The sequence below is a fragment of the Boleophthalmus pectinirostris genome, unplaced genomic scaffold (assembly GCF_026225935.1).
Source record: "Boleophthalmus pectinirostris isolate CB_2022bp ecotype Guang Dong unplaced genomic scaffold, ASM2622593v1 HiC_scaffold_16, whole genome shotgun sequence".
In the NCBI taxonomy this organism is placed as follows: domain Eukaryota; kingdom Metazoa; phylum Chordata; class Actinopteri; order Gobiiformes; family Gobiidae; genus Boleophthalmus; species Boleophthalmus pectinirostris.
Genome location: NW_026571095.1, coordinates 13,489,076 through 13,514,518, shown reverse-complemented (window position 1 = coordinate 13,514,518; position 25,443 = coordinate 13,489,076). Strand labels below are relative to the sequence as shown.

General features: G+C 38.1%; 2 protein-coding genes across 2 annotated transcripts in view; one reads left to right on the top strand and one right to left on the bottom strand.

Moving 5' to 3' along the window:
* Positions 1 to 5,296: 5,296 nt before the first annotated feature.
* Positions 5,297 to 21,472, bottom strand: kif1ab (kinesin family member 1Ab). The gene is made up of 48 exons (XM_055151597.1): positions 21,367 to 21,472; positions 19,638 to 19,711; positions 19,368 to 19,547; positions 18,589 to 18,657; positions 18,336 to 18,514; positions 18,138 to 18,249; positions 17,857 to 17,934; positions 17,700 to 17,765; positions 17,577 to 17,594; positions 17,416 to 17,494; positions 17,257 to 17,335; positions 16,967 to 17,109; positions 16,759 to 16,797; positions 15,494 to 15,693; positions 14,891 to 14,970; positions 14,659 to 14,734; positions 14,506 to 14,585; positions 14,322 to 14,428; positions 14,156 to 14,239; positions 13,873 to 14,053; positions 13,563 to 13,635; positions 13,396 to 13,486; positions 13,171 to 13,319; positions 12,404 to 12,582; positions 11,783 to 11,920; positions 11,577 to 11,695; positions 10,813 to 10,898; positions 10,568 to 10,697; positions 10,304 to 10,481; positions 9,951 to 10,041; positions 9,753 to 9,871; positions 9,607 to 9,662; positions 9,384 to 9,492; positions 9,224 to 9,290; positions 9,065 to 9,149; positions 8,887 to 8,992; positions 8,726 to 8,749; positions 8,534 to 8,648; positions 8,324 to 8,457; positions 8,173 to 8,234; positions 7,953 to 8,098; positions 7,686 to 7,874; positions 7,503 to 7,574; positions 6,829 to 6,938; positions 6,419 to 6,538; positions 6,150 to 6,342; positions 5,945 to 6,063; positions 5,297 to 5,395 (listed from the first exon to the last, which is right to left on the bottom strand). The coding sequence occupies exons 1-48, from the start codon at positions 21,470 to 21,472 to the stop codon at positions 5,329 to 5,331; spliced, it is 5,157 nt and encodes a 1,718-aa protein (XP_055007572.1). The 3' UTR covers positions 5,297 to 5,328.
* A 3,787-nt stretch (positions 21,473 to 25,259) lies between these two features.
* agxtb (alanine--glyoxylate and serine--pyruvate aminotransferase b) overlaps positions 25,260 to 25,443 on the top strand; it is a 2,843-nt gene continuing 2,659 nt past the window's right edge. Inside the window, exon 1 of the mRNA XM_020922822.2 lies at positions 25,260 to 25,443. This exon is cut by the window's right edge and continues 126 nt beyond it. Within this exon, the coding sequence (XP_020778481.1) occupies positions 25,297 to 25,443 (147 nt within the window). The 5' untranslated portion in view covers positions 25,260 to 25,296.

The following is a 25,443-nucleotide window of genomic DNA, read 5'->3' as shown; positions in this document are numbered from 1 at the left end:
TATGAGTCTGTAGTGTCGGGGAAGAATACACAAAATGGTGAAACAGGAAGCCAATGTAATGAATGTAGCGTAGCCCACACAGAGAGCTGGAGAAAGCATGTTTGAGTTTGGAGACATCTGATATGCTGCGTCAGGTAACCCAAATGATTCAGAGCATTTTGAACAACCAGCGTTTAGGAATCTGAGTACTCACTTACATGGTAACAAAAGGGCTTGGAATGATTTCACTCAGCACTAAACAGAATTAAAACTCTGTAACATACAACATTTTTAAGTAAAATGTTTTAATTAATACATGCACAGTACTATTCTGTAATTAAAACACCTAGTTGAGTTATTTTTTTTATTACACAATATTTATTATTGTTATAACAATTTTGAAACTGTGATTTTAAGTCACCTCAAAGTATCACATCAATTCATACATTCACTAATCTTTCAGTTATTAAAAGTTTTTTAGTCTACCACATAAAAATAATTAATATAATATGTTGTTAATGTAAAAAAAGATAGGCATTTTGGTCTTTTCTAGGTCAATCATCTGTTGCATCTGCTGTTACATCCATGCAACAGCAAATCTTTCATTCTCTATACATTAGTTATCAAATTCATACTTACATTGTTAGATTATCATTCATTCAGCTCTTTCAATTAAAAGAAGTGGAACCAAAACACTTGGACAAAAAACAGTGGCAAATAAAATACACTTGAAAATCTAGCTGTTTCCCTTTTGGCAGGTGGAAGCTGAAGAACCCCTGTATCCAGGAGCGGCAGCACCCGGCTCCAGACCTCAGATGGGGGTCCTTTCTTTCTGTGCATTATTGAAAAGGTGGGATTGGGTGACCTACATGTGGAAGTATAGCTCTGTGAATGTATGTGAGTGATAATATACTCTACACTGGAAGGTGTATATGGAGTGTATGTAGTGAGTGGCCAGCACATGCTCTGATATCACTTTTGGGGAATACAGAATAACTAATGAGAGAATAATCACCAGTGTTATCAAAACTGGACACTGGTCATCAGCGGTGAAAGAACTACTCAATTTTGTTGCTTCACTAACTGGAGCACAACAAAATTCTCACCTGAAAAAGTATAATTAAGTAAAAGTATTACTTGTTTAAAAATATAGAGTAAAACATCAAAGTGTTTCATGCAGATTTTGAGGTCTTAAGGCTTCAGATTTATTAATTTTGATAAGAAAATGTGCTGAATCTTGTTTAACAGAAACAATTACATTAATATTTTTTCTAGCTTTTTGATCTGTTTGTTTATTTGCTCAAAATATGACCTTGATTAAAAAAAAAATGCTTGTTAAAAAATGCAGAGTAGAATGTACAGATATCTACTCTCAAATGTACTGAAGTAAAAGTAAAAAAAAAAAAAAATATATATATATATATATATATATATATATATATATATATATATATATATATATATATATATATATATATTTTTTTTTTTTTTAAAGTAAAGTACAGATACATGCATATACTTTTTTTTTTTTTTTTTTTTTTTAAAGTAAAGTACAGATACATGCATATACTTTTTTTTTACTTTTTTTTTTTTTTTACTGAAATCATTACCCTCAAAAATACTGGACATTATTCTTTCACTCCTTACACGGTGGTGATAACTACAGTAGATCTAGCCACAGCTGCCCTGTGAGAGACTGACATGAGGCCGCCAATCTGCGCCATCGGCCCCTCCGACCACCACCACCACCTTCTGATTGGCCTATTTCCATCTATTTCAGAAATTGACGTTTACGGAAATTGGCGGAGTTATGTTGTGCGTCAGACGGTGCAGCTGTCCGAGTGCCATTAGAATACATTAAACAACCCTCTGCGTCAGAAATAGACAGAAACGGGCTACGTCGGCGTCAGAACTCCACGCTAAATTTAAGGGCACTGTTCACACGCAGCTCTTTGACGTTTTCTGACTGTTGAGTGGACACATGTGCCCTCCTCGCTCCTGTCTCTGATGGAGTTGTGAGTGGATTAGTCCGACTGGCCTTGCTTCAGCTGAGTACATGGTGAGTGCACGATCAATAATAGAAGGCTGTACAAATGCCGCAGAACAGACTCCCATATGAGCAACAGCACAATCTGTTACAGCACACGCGGAAAAGATGGCCATGTGTCTGTGAGGCGCGCGCATCAGTGTATTCAGTTACTGCTGTTGGAGACGAGGCAGGATTTTAAAATGTGACCTGCTGAGGTGTACTGTACATGCTTATTTTACAGAATCTAATACCATTTTGTACTTGGAATTATATTACATAACTACAAAAAGCAACAACAGAATATTATTAGTCCTGTTCATTATTTCAAGACCTGTTTAAAAAAAAAAAAAAAAAAAAAATCGTATATGGCTATATTTTGGCTGTTGAATATCATTGTTACAGGTTTCTGTTCTATAAAGGGCCCACACTATTTTATGATCTTCTGAGATGTAGACAGACTAAAAAAGTTACTCAAACATGACATGTGAATGAAACAAAACACAACTCCAGGTATGTTTTGGCAGCATTTTAACATATATGCCTAAAAGCTCACAAGCGTCAATTTAGCGTAACATGGGACCTCCTTACTAGCCTGATTCACCAGCCGGTTTCACTTTGTGGAAACCGTCTGACTTCGCAGCATTAACATTTGTTTGCCCGACGGTAAGCCGGAACTTTTTTTATTCAACTAAACGCTGCTATTTGGTTGTGACATATGTAATGCGCCGCTAACGGAGTAACTCGTAAATTAAGCTTTTCCCAAATCTCATAGGAAGAAGGGCAATAATGTATTTCCCCTTGATAAAATTCACCTAACATTCTCTTTGTTCTGACTTTAAATCCTTGATCTGGGAATCGCTGACTACACTGAATGTATGGCTCTTCGTTGATTGGCTGGTGCCTGAATTCGCACTTCCAGGGTTCTTGCAAACCATCTAGTGTATTCCAATTCCTGACCTAGTCGCTTGAGAGAAATGAAATTGAGCGGAGACACTAGGTGGCGCCGGCCTGACTACCTCCTTACGCTCTGACATAAAAAAATTCAAATGGAAAACCCTTATAAATAGAAAACAAAGCCCAAATTATGATAGATAAGACATAATTAAGGTTCAAACACGTATTCTTTTATTTGCATTTTTGTTAACAACTTTTTGTTACGTGTCCACAGACATGAGAAAGAACACTCAAAAGAGAAAGGTGAGATGTCTTTACTTGCTGGACCTCATCTTTTTTTGTACAGTTCCACTCATTTAGGTAACCCCACAACCACTTTCACCTCACTGCTATTTGCAAGGTTCCACCCAGGTCCACACTTTTCAGGCTTAAGTGACAACAAACAAAGCAGTAGGTCATTTACATCATGATATACACAGACTTGATATCATCTGTGAGATCGTACTGACACAGAAATCTCCACTTATGTACAAGACAGAGCCAAGAGGAAAGGTTTCAGTCAGTCATCATTACAAGGGTCAGGGATAATACTTACAAGTAGCACTTCAGGGTAAGAAGCTGTTGTCATTAGCAAGCGGTAAGGCAGGAAAAGGGACATAAAATGAGTACAGTTCAAGAGAAGTGGACCCGCATGCTTGGATCCAAAGCTATAACAGTTAAGAAGCAGCTAAATAAGTAATTAAACCCTTTAGCTATCAACTGGCCAGTGCCCTAAAACTGTCCCATAATGTGGTTTATTAGGAAAACTAAGTCAGGTAGCAAAGCATCAGCTAGAAACATTGCAAATTGATACAGGCATTTGACTGACTTAGCAAAAAATCTTCTTCATCTTTCTTGTTCACAAAGTGTCACTGTCTTTTCTTACATTCTCAGAAATAAAACACAACAAAATAATATACACATAAAAGAAGCATTTATACATTAACCTGGCATTATTATTTGAAACAATATTTGTCAAAAAACCTTTGTCCAACACATTGGCAAGCAAATTATAAGCAGGTTGTCATATCACTACGGTTCACTGTGAAAATTTAACTTTTCTGATTAAATATTTGTATTTATTGGATTTTCAGGCTGTATTGTTCTGCAGGTTGGCTGGCCTGAGACATACAGTCCAAAATCCATCAATGTTTAGGACAAAGAAGAAAAGACAAAATGGCTGGCTGACCATATCTTATCCTAGTGTCAATAGAACATATTATTATCATTTAGTTATTTTTTAATTGTAGCAATACAACAAGCAAATTTAACAGCTTTAGTGCAAACACTATGAGGGAAGCAGTTCCTAGTAAGACATGGGTGCAGTATTTTACATGATATACCAACACGCTACGTAACATTAACTAGAGTTTGACTTATCTTCAATATAAACACCTCACTTCATACATAAATGCTCTTCTCTGCTGATGTCAAACAGTGATATATTTAGGACCAGCTAAACAATAATGAGAAAAGGGAGGCACTATCTGGTGCATGGACAACACAACTGACCAAAGCAGTTATACCATAAGGTCCAACAACTTTTCATTTAGCTACTTAAGGACAATAAACTCCACTGAGCTGTTCTGAAATACATAAGTGCTTCATCTTTTTAATCTTATGGATCATGAGCAACCATCTCATATCATCATAACAAAGCTCATATCAATTGGTATAGCTTCAAGGGTCTGCCAACACAAACCAACATTAAAATAATCCTTTGGTAAAACAAAAAATTTAATAATATAAATAATATAAATAATACATTAAAGTGCCATGCAACAAAAACTCTGTAAATAGCTATACTATTTTTGTTCTAATATACACAAGGTTGCGTAAAAAAAATCTTAACATTAAAGACAAGGCAAAAACAACATTTCTGACAGAATTTTGACTTTGTTAAGCCAACACATTCCAACAACAATTACCCCTTGAAAATGCGTATGCTACTTTATGTTAAATGACCAGCGGTAGAGCACCAAGCCATTACAAACTGAGGTAACAGTAAGTGAAAGATGCAGGATTATGTAATGTTGTTATTGTTGTATTTTACACTTCCAGATCCACCCTGCTTGTTGGCTACAAAGCAGATGTCTAACTCCTATTTTCCTATATTCTGTTGGCATGTTATTAAGAATACATGTATCAGTGATAATTACTGGGACTATTCTCTATACACATATGATTAGACTACATACACTTAACCTTTGGGTGGTTAGTTCGCTTAAGTATCTACAAGTAAGACCATGCAGGGGTACTGAGGACAACTGCAAAACAGGGACACTTTTGGGATTAGGTCATGAATAGGCTAGTATTCTTTTTCATGTATAAGGTTGTATTATAGAGAAAGGTTCCAGAATGAAGCTTTTAAATTTTCCACAATATCTTTAAATCCTCTGAGGAGATGCCACAGGGGGCGCCGATTGCACTGACTTTCTTCTTGACAGCTTTGACCTAAAAATAATATTAAACTGTAATTAAACACATATCTTCAATATTACTCAGTCTGTGTTTTTAGTCAAATAAATACTTAAAGGTCATATATTATGCAAAATGAACATACTTGGAGTTGTGTTTTGTTTCATTTACAAATGACTAACCCTTCATTATTAGTCTGTCTACATCTGGAAATCTCAAAATGCTCTGTTCCACCTTGTGAGGTCATTAAGTGATAGTTTTCAAGTTAACAGATTCTTTTTTGTTGTTGTTGTTGTTGTTGTTGTTTTTTTTTTTTACTTTTTTCAGTAGAGATTGGCAATTTCAGGGCTGAAATTATCCAAATGATTCGAATGAAGGAGTAGCAGTTCTTGTATTATCACAAGACATCACAAGTTACAACAGAGTGTTTTCCATCTGAGAGAAGTCAGTCTAAACATGCAGGATTTGTGTGTTAAATATGTGCAAATGAAACAAAACACAACTCTAGATATGTTTATGATGAGGAAACAAGATTATAACATACATCAGAAAATAGTGCATGTGCCCTTTAATTTAAGCTCTTACCTGATGGTGCCAGCTAACAGTGGGTTAAAAGCATACAGCCAGTCATGCATTTCTTTGTCATTGGTGGCCTGGAGTAATATCCCACGATGCTCAGTGCACACAGCGAATGTGTTAGGAGTCTGTCAAAATGATATATGAGATTAATTGTGATTTGGGTCTTTTTTTGCTGAGTTTTATTATTGAAAGTAGAGTTTAATAGTTATACCCGCAGTAAGGTCTGTTTATCTTCACTGTATTCCACTTTGGCAGAGGACAGGTTGATGACAGCTCTCTCCACGCTGTCCCTCTCACTGCGATACAGGTAGACATAGGGCCTACGCACCACCACATATCTCTTCACCCAGCCACTAGTGTGGGGCTCCAGGAAGTGTAGGTACCCTTTCTTTGAGACAATTGGGCTGAAATATAATTTGTACTGTCAATACGTGCCATTATTTTGAAGGGCTGAGTGAAATCTCAGTGTGTGTTTTGTACCTGACACGGATCTCTTGAATATCAGGAACAAAGGTGTAGCCTCGAAGAGCTTTCTTTCGATCGACTGGACTGTAGGGGTCCAGGTCTGGAGTGGATGCCCCTGAACTGGGCTCAGTGAGTCTACACATAATGCATCATAAGTACATATGAAAAAGAAGTTTTAAAATAAATACACTATTACAAGTCGGTAGGTCATGTTGCTAGCACTGGGTTGTTTATTTGTATATATTTGTATTTCTAATTGTCCAATTAATCCTTGGTAGAAATTCTATTTACTGTATATACAAAATGTACTAACATTAAACTTTTTTCAACTTTTAGTAAGAGACAAAGTATAGTTTTAGTCTTGTTTTTAATGTACCAAAACTTAAGGGAATATTTGGCTTCAGCTATTAAAACTGGTGCAGTACCTGAGGTCAAAGTTCCCCTCAATCAGCGAGGGGCAGGTGGAGGATGGGGTTAAGGTGCTCAGTCCAGAGGAAGACGAATCTCTCATCAATGAAGCGGACAGATCCGAGAGCTAAAACACACACACACGATCACATGCACAAAGCAGCACACAAACAAATCCAAACACAACATGGACAGACACAGAGGAGAACAGAGCAGCCAGTTGAGCACGCACAACATGCATTCAAAAGAACAATTCCATTAGATACATGAACCTCAAGCATTTTGGGAATAACAGTTTGAGAAAACACATAACATTGTTCTATCTTGGAGCCCCATGCTGGTCAGTGTGTTAAAGGACATGCAGGGAATGTCAGAGGAAACCTCACAAGTTTAAAGGGTGGGAATATCAGAGGAAAATAGAGCATACTGTGTCAAGTGTGCCAAGACCAAAAAACTGTTAATAATGGCATCACTTTAGACAGCATAAGGAATAAAGAAATATACGAAGATATGAAATGACAATAAGACTCTAAATGGATGGCAGGGGATAGTAAAGCTCTTTGGTTGTATTTAGTCATGAAGATGAGGTATTAATCACAGGAGACGTGGACAGAGGGGCTTTGTAGTGGCAGCAGGGCAGTAGTGGACAGTAAGGACTATAGGGTAGTTAGGGGGCTGAGCTGGGGCTCACCTTGCTCTCACTGGCACTGCTGCTCACCTGGCTGTACTCTCTGTTGAAGGTGTGCATCAGCAGGCGCAGACACTGCAAACAGGAACACAAGAGGAAGAAGATTTTCAGTGTAGGAAATATGTGACAATATCTTAAAACCTATAAGCCAAAAACCTATTACTACTGATGAAAATGAACAGTCACCTTAGCAGCCAGCTCGCGCTGCCTCTGATTGGGGCTGTCTGGGACAGGACTGCAAACTGGACTTTGGCTGAGGACAGGGCTCTTGGCTAAGTCACTTATGTCACTGCTCTTGTAAAGAGCATCCTGTCCTGCGAGCAAAGTGGCCTCTAGCTTCTCTCTCAGCAGCAGGTAATGCCTGGTCTTCTCCACCTGGATACAATACAGGTTTGCTTTTAGAAAACAAATCATCTGCATTGTTATGAAAACACTCTGTTCTCTACAGCTAACCTCCTGCAGCAGGCTGAGTTTCTCTAGCTCCCACTGGTGGTCAAGGATGAGACTGTCACTGCGTGGTCTCCATCCAGCCAGATTCTCTTCTCCTCGGACATAAGCTACAGAGGTGTCCAACACTCGTCTACGGCGGCGCTGCATACCTGCAGTACATGTCAGTATTTAGAATAAGCACCATGTATTTATGTTGAATGATTAACAGAACTGTTTCTCTCACCAGGGCTTCCATTGTCTGCCACATGGCATAGGGTGATCTCATACACTCCCGTCACACGATTACTGCAGATGTTCAAATAAGAGTGTTATATAAGAATACAGTCAAGTGTGTCAGTAGTAACATTAGTGCACAGGGCAGGGTAATGCTTTACCTCTCAGATGGCCTGAAGCAGCCGGTGCTGAAGAGGTTTCTGATTGAGCGAGACGCTGGCAGTTTGGTGTCACGAGCATAAAACACCATGCAGAAGTCTTTGGTGATTACAGTGGGCTGGGTGCAGTTCTCCATCTAAATTAATGTAATAGTGTAAATAAACAATAACATACCATAACATTGGTTCTGGTTTACTTAGTTAATAATATACCTCTAAATAAGCAGATAGTGTGATGTAGATCTTCTCTCCATAGGGAGTGACTCTGTTCAGGAGTAGAGAGTTGTGCATGGAGCTGTCCCACGCTGCTTCAAATCGGTAAAATGTTCTGTCAGAACAAAATAAGATCTCAGTATTTGCTGGTGATGACCCTTATAGCACTTGTCATTTTAAATGCGAGAATACCTATGATCAACCCCCAAGGAGATGCTGCACATATGGAAAACAGCGTGTTAGCAAAAGGTATTAGTGTAGCAAATAATATATTGCAATGACAGTTAAAACACTAAATTATTCCAATGTAAATTAAAATCATAAAGCAGATTATATAGATAAAAATGTTTTACTTGTCATCATGTTTTGGCCAGTAATATCCCGAAGACAGAATGTTGAGGGAAAGGATGTTTGGGTCTATGATTGTTTCATCGGCCTCTGGAGTGTTTCGAATACGACCTAAATGCAGACATGCCATAAGGACATAATCCCATCAACCAAAGATGAGTTTAGTAGAAACTTACAACTCACCAATAACCAACTCTTTGACCTCCTTCCACTCAAAGTCGTTTCCATTTTCATGAGCAATGGTCACTGTAATTCGCCTTTGAATGCCCTGTAAAGTACAATATTTAGTTAAAACCTGCCTATTTAAAATAGTAGAGAAAAAATATACTTTTATAAGTTTACCTGATGTAAAAGGAAAGTCCCATGGCAAGGCATGCCTCCCCTGTGATCAACAACAGCTGGGATGTATCTACAAAGAAATAATATTTCATACACAGTAAGAGGTATTGAAACACAGTGTACTGTCTATTCTATTTTAGGTTGACATTAAGATTCTACTCACTCTCCGTTGGCTTCCAGCTCACAGATCTCAAAGAAAGCCATAAGGTCATATTTGGCATGACAAGGTCCTGCAGTGGAGCGTGTCAAAGTGCTGAGCTTTGTGGCTGGCACTGAAAGTGCATTTGAGAAGAGTTAAAATCACACTTACTCTCAACACAGTAACAAAAAACATTTTCTGTTATAGTCTATGTGCACTAATACTTTTAAATGAATGTTCTGCTAACCTGGTTTGGACAGTGGCATGACTCTGGGAAACTGCCTCCTGGAAGGTCTTAAAGGACTAAGTAAATATGAAGAAAATGTAAAAATATATTCAGACTTTATATTTACACTGAATATATTGTTACTTTTTTTTTTTTTGACAACAAACCTAATGAGATCTTTGCAGAGAGGAGGGAAAGGCTGCTTCTGATAATGACCAAAGACCTCAAACACTATGGGCTGTGTCTTGATGTACTCAACAAAGGACTTTGTCACTTCCACTGTGATCTAGTGTGAAAATATATGCATATACTTCAAACCAACGTTAACATATTCACTATTACAATAAATTAAAAATAATGTTTACATTTTGTACATGGTAAAAGCCCAAAGGTGGTCCTCTGCCTGTGTTCTTCAAAGGTTCTGTGGAGAATGCTTCATCATGACGATGGATGAAACTAAAATAACACAAACAGACTTTGTATTAGTCACACAGGATTCTTTAGATTACAATAATCATATGTTTACACTTGATGGTGGCACTGCTGATCTGGGACTCAAACTCTCCCACCTCTATCCATCACACAGTCTTTCAAGACAAAATGTGCCAATAATAGGCATTCATTTCCCAATTTATTCCTCCATAATATTTCACTTCAATCACTGACATGTATACACTTGTTTTAACAGGGTGTAAACTAGTATAAAAGAGCGACTCACTTAAACTGGCAGAAGATGTCTGCATACTCTGCAGAGATGCTGGATGCCTGTAAGACTGTGACTCTGAAGGTGAATGTGCTGCCAATTTTGAGGTGGGACAGAGCCTTTTCTGGGGACAGGTCCAGAGGGAGGTCTAGGCCTAAGCCCAGGGTCTTTACAGGACTCCGAGGAGGTTCCACTTCGGCTACGGAACAAGACAGAAAAACAGATAAATACATTTGAACGTAAATTACAGTATTTTTATTTGATTTATTCTTATTCTACCTGCACATGTATTGTTGTTGACTTCATCTGCTGAAATACCCATCTCTGCGTTTTGCCCCTCTCCCTCGACAATTCGCAGCTCCTCCTGAGACGAGTGTGAGAGACCACTGGGGCATGACTCTGTCTGGAACTAAGACGCCAATTCAAAACAACAGATATTTTACATCCTTCTTGCAACACTGTCACGTTTCTTTTTATGTAGTATAAGAATGATAGTATGAAAGTACTTAAAGATCTGAATGTACCTTTTCAAATTGTTTATCTTCAAATGAAATTTTGGCAGTGCCTGACTGCCTCACACCTGAGCCATAATCAGGTGCCTCCTCATCAGCTGAAAAACAGTAACAATTTTTAAAAAGGAAAAAGGAAAGAAAAAAACTGTGCCCTTACATATTTGAGCATACATTCTCCCTTATCAGACAGGTCAACAGCCTGTATCCTCCCCTCTCTGCCTCCCTCCCATGGACAACAACCACACCCACTAATATAATAACATTGAACTGGACTTTGCATTGTTGCATAATGACAAAAAAATACTCCACATATTTGACTGTATGTCCCTGTGATGCTGCTCTCTATACTGCTGCTGTTACTGTTTATTACTATACTATAAGGTGCACTACGTAAATTTTTGGTTCTGGGTCCATCATTGACTTGTTTCTATGGATAAGTCATTACTCTGCCTAAAATGTTCCACAGTATGACATTAAACAACTCTACCTTACATTTATTTAATTAAAGGTGATTTTATAGCTCAAAAAATACCTAGAGGCAATCTGACCACGGGCAAGGTTGCCTCTCCACAGATCTGGCCTGTAACTTTGTCTGGAATGCTTCACAGCATGGTATTAACCCATTCTATCTTCAGGGAGACCAAACCAGACCAAGCAATAACATCTCCATGAAGAAAAGCATTTGATGGTCCTTCCACCAGAAAAGTTACACAATACACATTTAATATCCCTATTTTAGCATGACACAGAAAAATGCACAACAACTGATAACTTACCAGATATAGCCTGCACAGCCACTCTGAGGAAACCTTTGACCTCTCCTTTCTCACTGACGATGGCCACTCGATGAACCAGGGGCACTGGGTACAGCAGGTTGCTCAGGTACACAAAAGCCCTGTCGGTAAAAACACGAGTGGATTACACAACCATTCAAGCAGTATAGGGGGGTCTGTGTTAAACTTAAGCAGGCTTGGACCCTGACCGGCCGACCAGACGGAACCAGGGGAAGCGGTCATAGAAGGGGTCTCCTCCTGTGAGAGCGGGGTCACAGTCCTCCACCGCACTACTAGGTAACTCTGCAGCTCGGTCATACATTTCTCTCATCAGATCCAACCTCTGCCTACATAAACCAGGAGAAAAAAAAAACAATTAGACAAATGTAACCAAATATATTGCATATATATTACCCATATTACATTATTTTCTGATCATTGTTAAAATGTAGTTTCCTCATTACAAACATAGCTGGAGTTGTGTTTTGTTCCATTCACACGTTTAACACAAAACTCTGCATAGGCTAGGTTCTTATCTCAGACAGAAAACACTTTGCAGTGTGGTGTGGTAATACAGGAAGTGCTCCAGTGTCTTTTAAAACTCCATACACCTTCATTAGATTTATTTTGATTATTTCACCCCTGGATTTGTCATTCTGTACTGAACTAAAGGTAAAAGGTAGCTGTTAACTTGAAAACTACAGTATCATGACATGAACAGTGCATATGTGAATGAAACGAAACACAACTCCACATATGTTTTGGATGAGGTAACAACATTATAAGATGGTTAAATATAGGACCTTTAAGACATGACAAGATTTTGTTACCTGAGTTTTTCCAAAGTCCAGTAATGTGTGGCTCCATTCTTCTGGTCCTGTACCTCCACCGCAACAATAGTGCGAGGGAAGGGTCGTCTCTCCCTCTCTTGGGCCACATTAGGGGGCAGTAGGTCCGGAGGCAGTGGGGAGTAGAGTGTGTCTGTCAAAAGAACAAACTGGAACTGTACCTGTGGACAAGAAGCATTGCTCGTGAGACGTTGAATTTAATGTTGACTGATCAGTGGTTGTAATAAAAATCAGTTAAAGTCAGTTAAAGGGCTTATATTACGCTTCCTGTTTTGTGTTTTAATGTTGTTTCCTCATCACAAACGTACATTGTTTCATTCACACGTTTAACGCACAAACCCTGCATAATTATTCTGAGTGGAAAACACTTACATAGGAAATGCACCACAGGGTTTTTAAACTCCATACTTTTTCACTAAAATCGTATGGACTATTTCAAACCTGGGATTTCCCATCTCTACTGAACTACAGTAGTAGCTGTTCACTTAAAAACTACCACTATATGATATTACAGTGAAGTGAAACAGAGCATTTTGAGCTTTGGAGATAAAGAATCATTCAAATATGTGTGAATGAAACTAAGGAGGTAATAACATTCTAACAGGGCTTAAAGCTCACAAGAATCTATGTTGTGTGAACTGGCTTTGTGTAATGTAGGACCTTCAAGGTACTAAAAACACAGATACTTGTTCACCAATAGCTGTGCTAAACTTTTTTGTCAAAATGCATAACATTTTATGGACAAAAACCTTTTTCTTGAGTTCCACACTGATTGCATTCGCCTCTTTTAGGAATATAGCGTTGCCCCACAGGAGGTCCCTGAGAGAGGTGAATTGGTAGAAACGCCACTTTCGGAAGGCCCACAGAGCTAACTCGGTGTCATGTTTTGTCCATGGAACTAAAGCATGAACATATCCAAGGTTAAATACATTTAGACAGAAAATTATTCTAAAATAAACAAAATCAATAGAGACCTTCTTCTTCTGGTTCCTCCTCTTCCTCTGGAGACTCCAAATACCGAGAATCCACTTGTTTTTGTAAAGCTTCTAGTTTACTCTCATAGTCCTATTGGAAATTACATTTTAATTTGTCAATACTGTGATTTATGGTTTAATAGATAAAAATAACAAAATAATTTCACCAGTCGCTGTTGCTCAAGTAAGTTACTGGCTTCTTCTCTTTCTTTTCTGTACTGATCCTCCAGCTCCTGTAGCCTGTAGAGTAAGAATGAAATATTGTTCCATTAATTGATGAAGTGCAATACATACACAATAACGTTCTGGTTCTCAATTAGACAATGTGAACAAAAATGAAAAACAATTGCCTTATCACATTCATACAATTGCAGTGAATTCATCATAATCACAATAATTGGATCACTCTTTTCTGTACTTTTAAACCAATGACATAAACAACATATTAATAATAACACCACATAAACTATTCCCTACCTCTGCTCCATTTCCTGCTTCATGTCTATGCCCTGTTTCTCTAGGAGTTCTCTCTGAGCGAAGGCCCAGTCCACCGGCTCCACAGGCGTTTCCGCACATGGTGTCCTCTCTCTCTCCATACGCGCCTGCTCCGGATCATTGAATCGGAACACATGGCTCTTTCCCATGATTATACGATTTCCTGTTAGGAAAAAAACAAAAAACAAAAAATATAAAATGAATGATTGAATAATGTTTTTACTTTGTCCTCTCGTGTTGATAATTGTTGATAGCTTGTTGATACCTGATCTTAGGACAATGGGAGAAGTGACCCTTTTTCCATTCACATATATTTCTGCTTCTTCACATGGCTCCAAAATAACACAACCTGATTAAAATAATAATATACAGAAGAATGACAAAATGAAACATGCATCATAATTTTCAAAGTTAGTTTCTGGAGTTCATACTTTCTCCTTGTGGGCCGGTTGTGCTTCCGAAGGTGCAGTGTTCATCTCTGATAAAATGACCACTAAGAACAATGTCTTGTCGAGTTTTTGCATTTTCACGGCCAACTCTGTGATAAGGCAAGATAAATCATGTTAAGCTGAAAATCTCAAATATTTATGCATATTTTAAAGACAAAAATCCTACTTGGTAATGCCATCTTTGATGTAATAGAGTAAACATTCAGACATCAGTGGATCCTCGTTCAGGTTTACCAAATGAGGAGTCTACAAGAATATCAAAGCATATTATATTAATCATCATCATCAACATCATCATCATCATACATTAAAATAATACCTTTTTAGGTGAGAAGACGCCCACAGTGCCTCCATCTTCTCTCATGGCCACACCCATTTCAGCAAGCAAGGCCTCTCTACAATTGTGAATTAAAAAACAGAAACAAAACTTACAGAAACCATATTAATCTATGTGCTGAATAAAAACATTCACTAGTTAAAGCATATTTTGAAAACTCACAAAACATCAGATACCAAAAAATAGATATGCCATGCTAATGAAATGTATTTACCTTTCCATACGAATGGCTTCTGTGCGCCTTAGTTTCTCCTCCCAGGTTTCATTAAGCTCTGCAATAATCTTCTCAGTTTCCTGTACAAATAATCATATAGAAATATATTACAGCACTTGCTTATTCTACTCAGACTCTGCATTAAAAGTCCTCTATTATACAAAATCAATTCTTTTTTAGCTTTGTCATGTTAATATTGTTGCCTAATCAAAAACATACCTTGAGTTGTGTTTTGTTTCAATTATCCTAGTTTATTAGTCTATTAGTCTGTGTACATCTCTAAATGTTAAAAGCTACCTTTTACCTTTTGTTCAGAAGAGATTAAAAATTCCAGGTCTGAAGTAATCCAAATTATTCTAGTGAAGGTGTATGGAGTTTAAAAACACATACATCCTGTATTACCACATGACATCACAAGGTGGAACAGAGGATTTTCAGTTTGAACTCAGAACTCAGCCTAAATATGCAGGAGTGTGTTAAGCATATGTGAATGAAACAAAACACAACTCGAGTATGTTTTTTGATGAGGAAACAACATTATAACATAGATCAGAAAATATCGTAATATAGACCCGTTAAATTGACTTCATAATGATTTCATACCTTGAGCCGTTCGATGGCCTCCTCGCTGGCTGGGCTGAAAATGCGGTCATGGAGGTTGCTGATGGACCCTGCGCGGCTGGATAAGGCTGACAGTGATGGCGAAGGGCTCATTCCAGTCATAGCGTGGGTCACTGTGGAGAGATCACCCCTTTGATTGACAGCCTGGCGATTATTCATAAAGTTTTTGTAATCGCACAGGTCTGTCAGAAAGAGAGGCGTTGCATGGAAGTCAGCACACGAAAAGGTAGGAGCAGACGCCGGAGAAGTAATACAAACGGGATTAAGGAACATACATGAAAACGGATTAAAGGGGAAAAAAAAGAAAACCCAGGGGGAGATCGGGGAGTACAAAAAGAAGAGAAATTTAAATGATAAGTCAAATAAGCTGCTTTAAAAGCCATTTCAAAGTAAAAGTCAGCTTTGATATTCACAAAAGAATGTTCAAGGTGTCTATTCTGATGTTTTAATAAATGCACATTCAGCAGGCTTACTGGCATGGTGAACTAATTACAATAAAATAAATGTGTAGAATGAATATTAACTGTTGTGCACGATGCATCATGTATGAGCTATTCAGCCTCAGAGTGGCTCCTGGCAGTGGCTCAGCACTTGACTCATGGCTTCAATGAGCTCTACACACAGAGACCCAGGATCTAAAATGGCGTCTTTAGTTCTGGCCTATTCTTCCATGATTTATGAGTTACCATGGAAATATAGACTAGAAATAAGAATCCTTTTGCTATGTTAAAGGTGCATTATGCAACTTTTTCGTTGGGGGTCCGTCACTTGCTTGTTTCTATGGATATGTCATGTCTCTGCCTAGAATGTTCCACAGTATGACATTACACAGGTCTGCCTTACATTTATTCAGTTACAGATGGTTTTATTGCTAAAAAAATTACTGTCAACAGTGACTGTTGCCTCTCCATAGATCTGACCTGTAACTTGGTCTTGTTTGCTTTCCATGAAGATAGAAAGGTTTAAAGCCATAGTGATAAACATTCCAGAGAAAGTAATAACATCTCCACAGGCAAAAGCAGGTGGCAGACCCTTCAACAGAAAAGTTACACAATGCACCTTTAAGACAAAGTCCATTTCTAAATATGACTTTAATTGGAATGTACTATTTCAAAAAAAGTAATATCAAGAAATTGATTTGGCTTCATGTTGACATCCTGGGGTGAGTTTCTCTGTTGTCGGCTTGAAAATGTTGAAAATGATAAGTATTAGTTGCAAAGCAGAGGCTTGCTGTTTTTATTACACACATTTCAAACCATGGATGATGGGGCCGGGACAACGATATGCTAATAGGACAGAGAAAAAACAATATACATGAGAGGCACCTACTCTGACTGTGCTTACCCAATCAAGACAAAATACGTTCTTGGATCACACTACATACAAATTCAAAGAATTGTGTATATGTATATTAGTTGTCTGGTATGTGTGCCTTAATGTGTCAGAGGGACTCACTCTCAATGATGTCTCCCAGGCCCTGAGCGTACAGCAGGTCTTTGAGACGAGCCACTTCCTCTTTCAGCTCACGCACCAGGCGGTTGTTGGGGTCTTCGTTGATCACTGCGTTACAGCGGATCTGTTTGGCACGGTCAGCATACCTACAGAAAAAGCCCAAAAGGTGGTGTAGAAAGATTTTTAATTTGTATTCTCAATGATATGTAGTTTTGTATTATATGTATTTATATGTAGAGCATGTTCTATATTGTTGACACTTATTATTTTAAAACCACCAATGTTTGTCTTACCGCAGAGTACTCAGTGTCTCATCATAGTTAATATCTGCAGGACTGAGAGCAGCCACCATAGCTGTCCGTGAGTTTCCTCCTAAAAACATTCACAAATGTTAAAATTAACAATGAAAAATAACTATTGTTTGCAATTCATACTTTGATTTTACACCATACCCAAGTTTTCCCTCAGAAGCCAAGTCAGCACAGAATCTCTGTAGGGAATAAAACTCTCCACTTTCTTCTTTTTCTTGTTCTAAACAATATAGAAGTTGTATTTAATTGAAAGTCATAAATGTGTTGTTTGCATTTACAAAATGAACCATGCATAAGCCTACCTTATTTGGTGCAGAATCCTAAAAGAAATACAAAATAACATTGGAAAAATGCAAGAATCATTTTCAACAGGATATAAATAAATAAATACAACATAATAAATAAATACAAATACAAAGACCTACCAGTTCAGCCAAAGCTGAAATAACTTTTCCTAATGTAGTCAGTGATTTGTTGATGTTTGCTCCCTCCTACAAGAGAAAAAATTGCAAATTCTAAATAAATAATGACTTCCTGAATATGTCTGCAAACACATTATAAAAAGGTTTAATCCGCACATACTTTCAGCCTGGTTCCTTTTGCTCCTGTTGAGTCAGCCCTTTCACTACCAGCCAAGTCCACAAGGCTAATTTTGCTGACCTGTGACAACACATATGACTTACACAAACTGATAAATATTTAAGCACTAACAATGACAGCTCAAACTGCTAATTATGCTCAAACTGCTATCTTTATTTAAAAGACTACATAATTATCAAATGTCGGTTGTAAATGGCCATAAAATCTTTTTACTCTTAGTAAAGCAGTTTGTTACACTTGTATATATATTCTATTTAATCAACCTTTTCTGAAGTGTTGTCTGATTCACTGTCATATTTCTTCTGTGTAAAGATAATGTTGAACACAGCATGAGAGCGGCTACTTGTCTCATTCATATTTGTAGCAGCCACCGTCCTTAAAAAAAAAGATAAAAAGAAAAAAAGGTTATCTTACTGGGAGTAAAGGAGATGTTTAGAACATTTCCGTCTGAATTTCATTACCTAGCTTTGTTTCCAGAGTCCATTAAGTCTTGGATGTCATTGTAAGAGGTGACAGCAAGTTTGGACAGATCCTCCACATAGGGTCCCATCAGAGGGTGCTCTCTGACCCGCAGGTTTCCTTTGTTTTTGGGGTTCAGCAGGTCACGCACGCGCTCACAGTAAATCTCCATATAACTCACCTGGAAGATTAGAAAAAGCCATTTACAAAAATAAATTATTCTTTTGGGGTTTGTGTTGCAGAAGATGAACTTACCTCTACAGAATATGACATGTTGTTATCATTATTGCTGTCACTGATCTTTGTGAAGAGGTCCTCGCAGAGCTTGAATAGACAAAAGATAATACAGTTAGATTTTCTTTGCATTTTAGTTACTCTTATAGGACCTCACACCAGAAAAAAGTTTGACACCACTACTGCAAAAGTGACAGTGGAGAAATTCAATTTGTCAAATGGACAAAAGTTTTCTACTCAAAGATGTTTCGCAGCTCATCCAAGCTGCATCCAAGATTAGAACTAAAGAAGTTCTAATCAGATTGTTGGCAGATACTGCCTTATATCTGCCAAAAGGGAAGTATACCAAAAAAATGTTTGTCCAGTTGATACATTTAATTTCTTCTTTTCCATGAATTCTACCTGGACGACTGAGGGATTTTACATACATGTTGATCAATGCTGTATTTGACTGACTGATATTATATAACAATTTACAGGACTCATAGAAGAGACTAACCAAATAAGCAATAGGCTGAAGAAATACTTATTTTTGCCTAAAGCTTGATGATAAAAAATAAAAAAACACATATTGGATTAAATTAAAGGTGCACTGTGTAACTTGTCTGCTGGAGGGTCCATCACTTGTAGTTGAATAAATGCAAGACAGATAAGTTTAATACCATACTGTAGACAAACCAAAGCTTTAACATCTTCATAGAGAAAAACAGATTGCAGACAATGTCCAGAAAAGTTACACAGGGTACCTTTAAGCTGGTAGAATTACATTAAGCTCAAAGACATTTTGACGTCTCATTTACCAAAGGTATAATGCCCTGCTGGTCTTGCTCCTGGCGGCCCATCATAGTGTAACTCTTTCCTGCTCCGGTCTGTCCATAAGCAAATATACACACATTGTACCCTTCAAACGCATGGAGCAGCATTTCTTCTCCAATGTCTTTGTACACCTGCATCTGTGAAGCATAGTTGATGTCCTCAGGCTGCAGAAGAAAAAGAAAAAAAAAATCTAGTTATCTGTAATGTCTAAATGTATAACAATCTGCAGTGTGTAGTTTAGCAGATAAACTTACAGTTGTGTGTGACCAGTAAGAGTAGTCAAAGTTGAAGCTCTTGTTTTCCTTTGGTTGTTTGGGGTTCAAGATCGCTGAACAAAGAAAAGCAACCAGATTATATATTGTATTATTTATCAAAGTATTTCTCAGACATCTCAAAGAAAATAATAAAATAAAACAGTTATTGCTTATTGAGTTTGTATAAAGAGTCAGGGAGGTATCACCAGTGGAAAGTGCAAGTGCAAAACCAGTGTGCCAGTAAATGTGCTAGATAATGAAATAGAATTGCATTCAAAGACATCTACCATCTATAAAATAAATCATAGCGTTGTACATGTAACTACTGCAAATATTATCAGAAATATATAACCATGTACCCTCTTGATCTAACAGAATCAGAATTAGTTTTATTGAAATAATCAGAGAACAAAGACCACAAACTAGAAACTTGCTTTGAAAATGTGGAAAATGGAGGTTTTTCTCCAATTCACTGTTTAAAAGAGCAATAAACAATTTCATCATAGAAGGCCCCATATTATGCTACTTTCTGATCTATGTTATAATGTTGTTTCCTCGTGAAAAACATGTCTGGAGTTGTGTTTTATTTCATTCACACATGCTTAACACACAAACCCTGCACATTTAGACTGAGTTCTCTGTTCTCTTTTCCACCTTGTGGAAATATGTGGTAATATAGGAAGTGTTCCACTGTGTTTTTAGACTCCATACACCTTCACTAGAATTATTTAGATAATTTCAGTCCTGGAATTGTCAGTCTCTTCTAAACAAAAAGTAAAAGGTAGCTGTGTGTAACTTGAAAACTACCACAACATGACATCACAGGGTGTAACAGAGCATGAAGAGCAGAGATGTTGATAATAATAAAGTGCTATTATGTGAATAAAAACACAGCTTTGAAGAAAAAAACAAAAACAAAACAGCTTTTGAAGAGGTAACAACACCATAACATGGCTTGAAGACAAGTCAATTTTGTGTAATATAGGACCTTTAAAATAAACAAATGATACAGAAGCATATGGATGTGTTCAACTGCTGAATGAATTGATTGATACATCCCACACACAGAGCAGGCTTCACTGGGGCAGGTCTGACTGAGGCTTTTGTTCACTGCCCCAGCCAACAAGAGGATTTGAGCCATTCACCACTGTTAGCCTACATGACAAATAACTACCGACCCGTGCCAAGTTATGCAGGTTACAGAGCGTACATAGTGGAACAAACTTCAACAAACACATATTTATAGAGAATATGTGCATATTATTATCTAGATAGATTATCCTGTGCTGTTTACAAAAACATTTGATAGAATTTGAGAAAAATGGGGCAATAATAATAATGTCATTGCCCCCTGGATACCCTGATGGCCCCCCATTTCATGTAGTCATCACAGTATTACAGTATATTACAAAAAGTGGATATTGAGTCGTGACTAGATTTTCTTCAGACACAGTGGGGCAGGTCTGTATGTGTGCCAAGTGTGTTTCGTATTCAGTATTTTAATTTCAGCTAACAAAGAACAATGTTATAGACCTGACTAAGCCTTTCAAAGCACTACACTATTCATTTGTCATATGTGATGGCCACAACTTCTGTGCCCACAACTGCCCTGAGGTAGACTGATGGAACCCCTCCAACCACCATCAAATTCTCAGTCACATATCACATCCACACAATGTAAGCTGGCAATACAACAAACTGCATAATTTTAATGACACATGCTACTTACTTGTTGTGTTTCCTGACATCTGAATGATGCATTTGCTCTCCTTCCCGATCTCCCTGGAGTTAAAGGGCCGGACCCTCACAGCCACTTTGACAGAAGCCCCCGCCATGATGCCTGAGGCTGAGAGAGCGAGCCGAAGTGATGGGGATCTGTGAAGCTACACACCAGTCACCTGCCCACAAACACGCATCAACAATATGACCTGTTAAATGAACCATTAACATCATGTGTCCAAACTCCATCATCATGTTTTCTCTATTAAAATGGCTGCTTATTCTTTGGGCATCCTAGCTGCCTTTGGCCTGGCTCTTACATCAGTAGCGTAGATTTATTAGGCCTGTATGTGTACTGTAAGCCTGCTTTGGACAAAGCATCATTAGGCCTTGATTTGACTAGACTGCATTCAATAGGCTCATTATAACATTCTCACAAACAAACACATGAAAATATCCAAAATTACATGTTATATCCCCCTGAAATATCTCGAACAGACCACACCTCAAAAACAGGCCTTGTAAACACAAACACCTGAGACCCCTATACCTACAGGCTGATACTGCGTCAGAAACGAGGTCAGCCTAATCAGTGCGTTTTACACATCAATCTCCGTTTGTTTGAACATTGTTAGAGAAGCAGACACATAACAGCATATAAGACATGTTATCAACGCTAGGCCAATTTTTGACGTCGCGTTCAATCTCGGCCTAATAACAAATGCTCGTTCATTTCCAAGGCGTGACATATTTTTAAGCTCCGACAATGCCCAGTTAATGATCACACCAGATAAAGTCCTTACCTCAACACTCAGACTCGAGCGCAGGAGCTGAATCCAGTGGCCATTCAAAACAACCTCATCCAGCAGGCTCCCAGCAGACAGCGGTGAATGCGCCTTTCCCAGTCAGTGCTCAGCCTACAGCAGCATCGGTCCTTTAGGTACGTCCAAACATGGAGCATCCGCCGGCAATGTGTGATGCGTCAATATGCACAAAAATGTCGAGTAGGAGGGAAGAGGAGCGGGCAGGCGCACGGATGAACGAACCGAAGATGGGAGCAGGACGCCCCAGCCACCCGTCGTCACCGTGTCAATCTGGAGATGGGGAAAATGGCCGCGCTGCTGAGGCAGGGATGCTGAGAGGCGGTAGTGACATCAGCATCAGCATCATCAGCACCGAGTACTGCTGCACACGCGCTCCTGTGAAACGCCACAAACAGGCTGTGTTTGTTTGGAGAGGTGGGACAGTGGGGACTTTATTAATCCACAAATGGGAAACAACTTGGATATAGGATAATACCTCAAAAAAGAAAATAGTATACTATTACAAAGAGCAAGTAGGCCTACATGCTATCTTATTAAAAACTGTTTCAAATAGGCAAAGATACAAGCCCAATTTTTGGTGTTGATAACGTAGGTAGCATAGTATTTTTGTAGTAGGCTGTTAATGAAACAAAAACACAACTCCAGGTATGTTTTTGAGAGGGCAACACTATTATAATATAGCTCAATACTCACAAGAGTCAGTTTTGTGTAATATAGGACCTTTAACTGAGGTAAAACTAGGCCTATATAAATATTTTTTACAGGTACTGCCCCACCAAACCTAGTAGCCTAATACAAAAACATGATATCCTGTCATATGCACTTTAAGCATTTGTCCTTCATTTGTGCTTCACCCAGTGCCCAGAGCAAAGGCCAGTGGGTGACATATCTAAACTATTTTGTAAAAGTGTAATGATTTACCTCATTTGGAGCTCAGAGGGGGACGCTTTTATCTTGGACTGATTTCATAGTCTAACTGAGAAAAACAACATGCCTGAGGAAATCAGGAATTAGGCGTTCTGTGTTATGGAGGATTACTGTAATCAGATGATTTATAACTAGTTACAATTGAGTAATCACTGTAGATTAAAGTTACTTGGGCTAGTAACTTTTACTTACTTTTTCCCTGCCAAAAAAAAAACAGATCATGAGATGTCCTCTTTTGGTGTCAGAGGAAGATCAGCTGTGAACCAAAATAACACAAATATTGGTTTAAGGAGGACTGTGTACGTCATCTTTGCTGACATAGGACATAGGTTCTACAAGACAAAGTGTCACCAGAGTGAAGAATTTGTGTTTTTTATAAGGTGGTTCCTGTTGTATGTTTTCTTTTTTCAAAGTAACTTAGTAATCAGTAATCAAATTACTTCTGAAATAAATAAATCAGAGTAGCCAACAAATTATTTTTAGAAGGAGTAAGCAGTAGTCAGTACTTTTACAAAGTAATCAGACCAATACTGAAGACATTATAAAAGACATTATAAACTACCATTTAAACCATTTGTTTGGTAGCCTGTTAGCCTGTTAGCCCACTTTCTGAACATTCTTGCTGAGGGTCTTTATGGAGACTCATTTATATAGAGGAGAAACTATAGCATGTTAATTATTTTAAACATACATACATGTAAAACAGATGAACTGTACACACAAAGATAATTCAGATTGATTTGATAACTGATAACACTGATAACATTTTATTTATTTATTTATTATTTTTAGTGCCATCACCACAGATCGACTACATCTGTACATACTGTACATATAAGAAAACACAACCGGATAACAGTTTATGTTCACTTTTTAATTATCTAGAAAAAAAATAAAAATAAAATAAAATATTTTTTTAAAAACACACATGGAGGAGCAAATGTAAGCCTTCATTGTCCTGTTTGATGTTTGATTTTCAACAAAAAGGTGAGTGTGACTAACGGTAAAAATTCAAAATAAAAATAAATAAATAAATAATGCTGTTGTGACTTAGCTTAAAAGTTATTTGAGAAGAACTTGTTTACTAAAAAAAACAGCTCTCCTGTTGTAATTTAAGAAATTCAGTTCTTTATGGTCAGATTGTGTAAAAAATGATTGTGCTTAATCTAACTTGAGAAGGCCTAACTGATTTGCACAGAGTAGTGCCTCTAGTTAGCATTACGGCTACACGCAAGGTCAAATTTTCATGGTATGATAAATATCCAAAAATAGCAACGGACTTTTTAACTAAAAAAGTGTACTACCATGGAATTGATACAGGTATCAATGAATACGCTGAGAGTTTGAGCAGGTGAAAACAACATGAACCTGAATTGAAAAGTTCAAATTAATATTGTGTTAATATGTTTGTGTTTTACTAGCCTGTCTGGCTATTATACCCTCACCTTTGTTTACCGTGCTATACATTTGACCGCTGTAAGTAGACCTGTACTATCATCAATGCAGTTATAACCAGCTGGGGCATGGTCCTAAGCAACACTATTACTTGAGCTCTGGTGGGCGTCAGTCTGTGTCACTGGGACGTCGCCTCTTCCCTTGGGAAGAAGCAGATTGGCTGTTGAGAGAGACACCTCTCTGTTACCTTTTCATGTGGGCAGCAGACAAAATCAATAAAGCGCATGTAACTGACCTGAACTGGTTCTGAGCCGATAAGCACTAGTGCTGTATGATCCAACACAGTTCAAAAAGTTCAAAGGTTAAGTCCCACAAATGGACCTGTAAATACAGGCCCAATGTTTCTTGATAGCCAACACGTGGACTATTGGATAATATGTCCAAAACACATTTATTGATTTGTATAAAGATTTAAATACACGTAACCTATATGCAAAAGGCACAGTTGTTTTATTCATTTAAGGCTTCAATCTGTTGCTATATACATAAATAAGGTTAAATAAGCAACCTATCAAGTATAGATATAGACAATTAGGCCTATAAATATATAGGTCCAACCAACATTGTCTTCTACAACTTCGATAAGTGACATTTTGCCCCTTGCTTCCAGTGACGCACACCTGTCCCAGCCCCAGGGTCAAAGACCTGTTTGTTTAAAACATCACCCAAACTGCCCGTCCCACAGTCTTGTGTTCCTCTGTGTGAAGCTCACCTGGTGCCAGAGAAATTGTGCCATGATGCAACGCGCCTTGTTCCGCCGCAGCGTGCAGCTCGCGCAGCAGACCACGGCCCTCGATGGGTTTTTGGTAGCGAGGAGCGCACCTCTGGTACAGCGCCAGGAGCGTCCAATGTCCTCTGTCACGATACCTCCTCCAGCATGT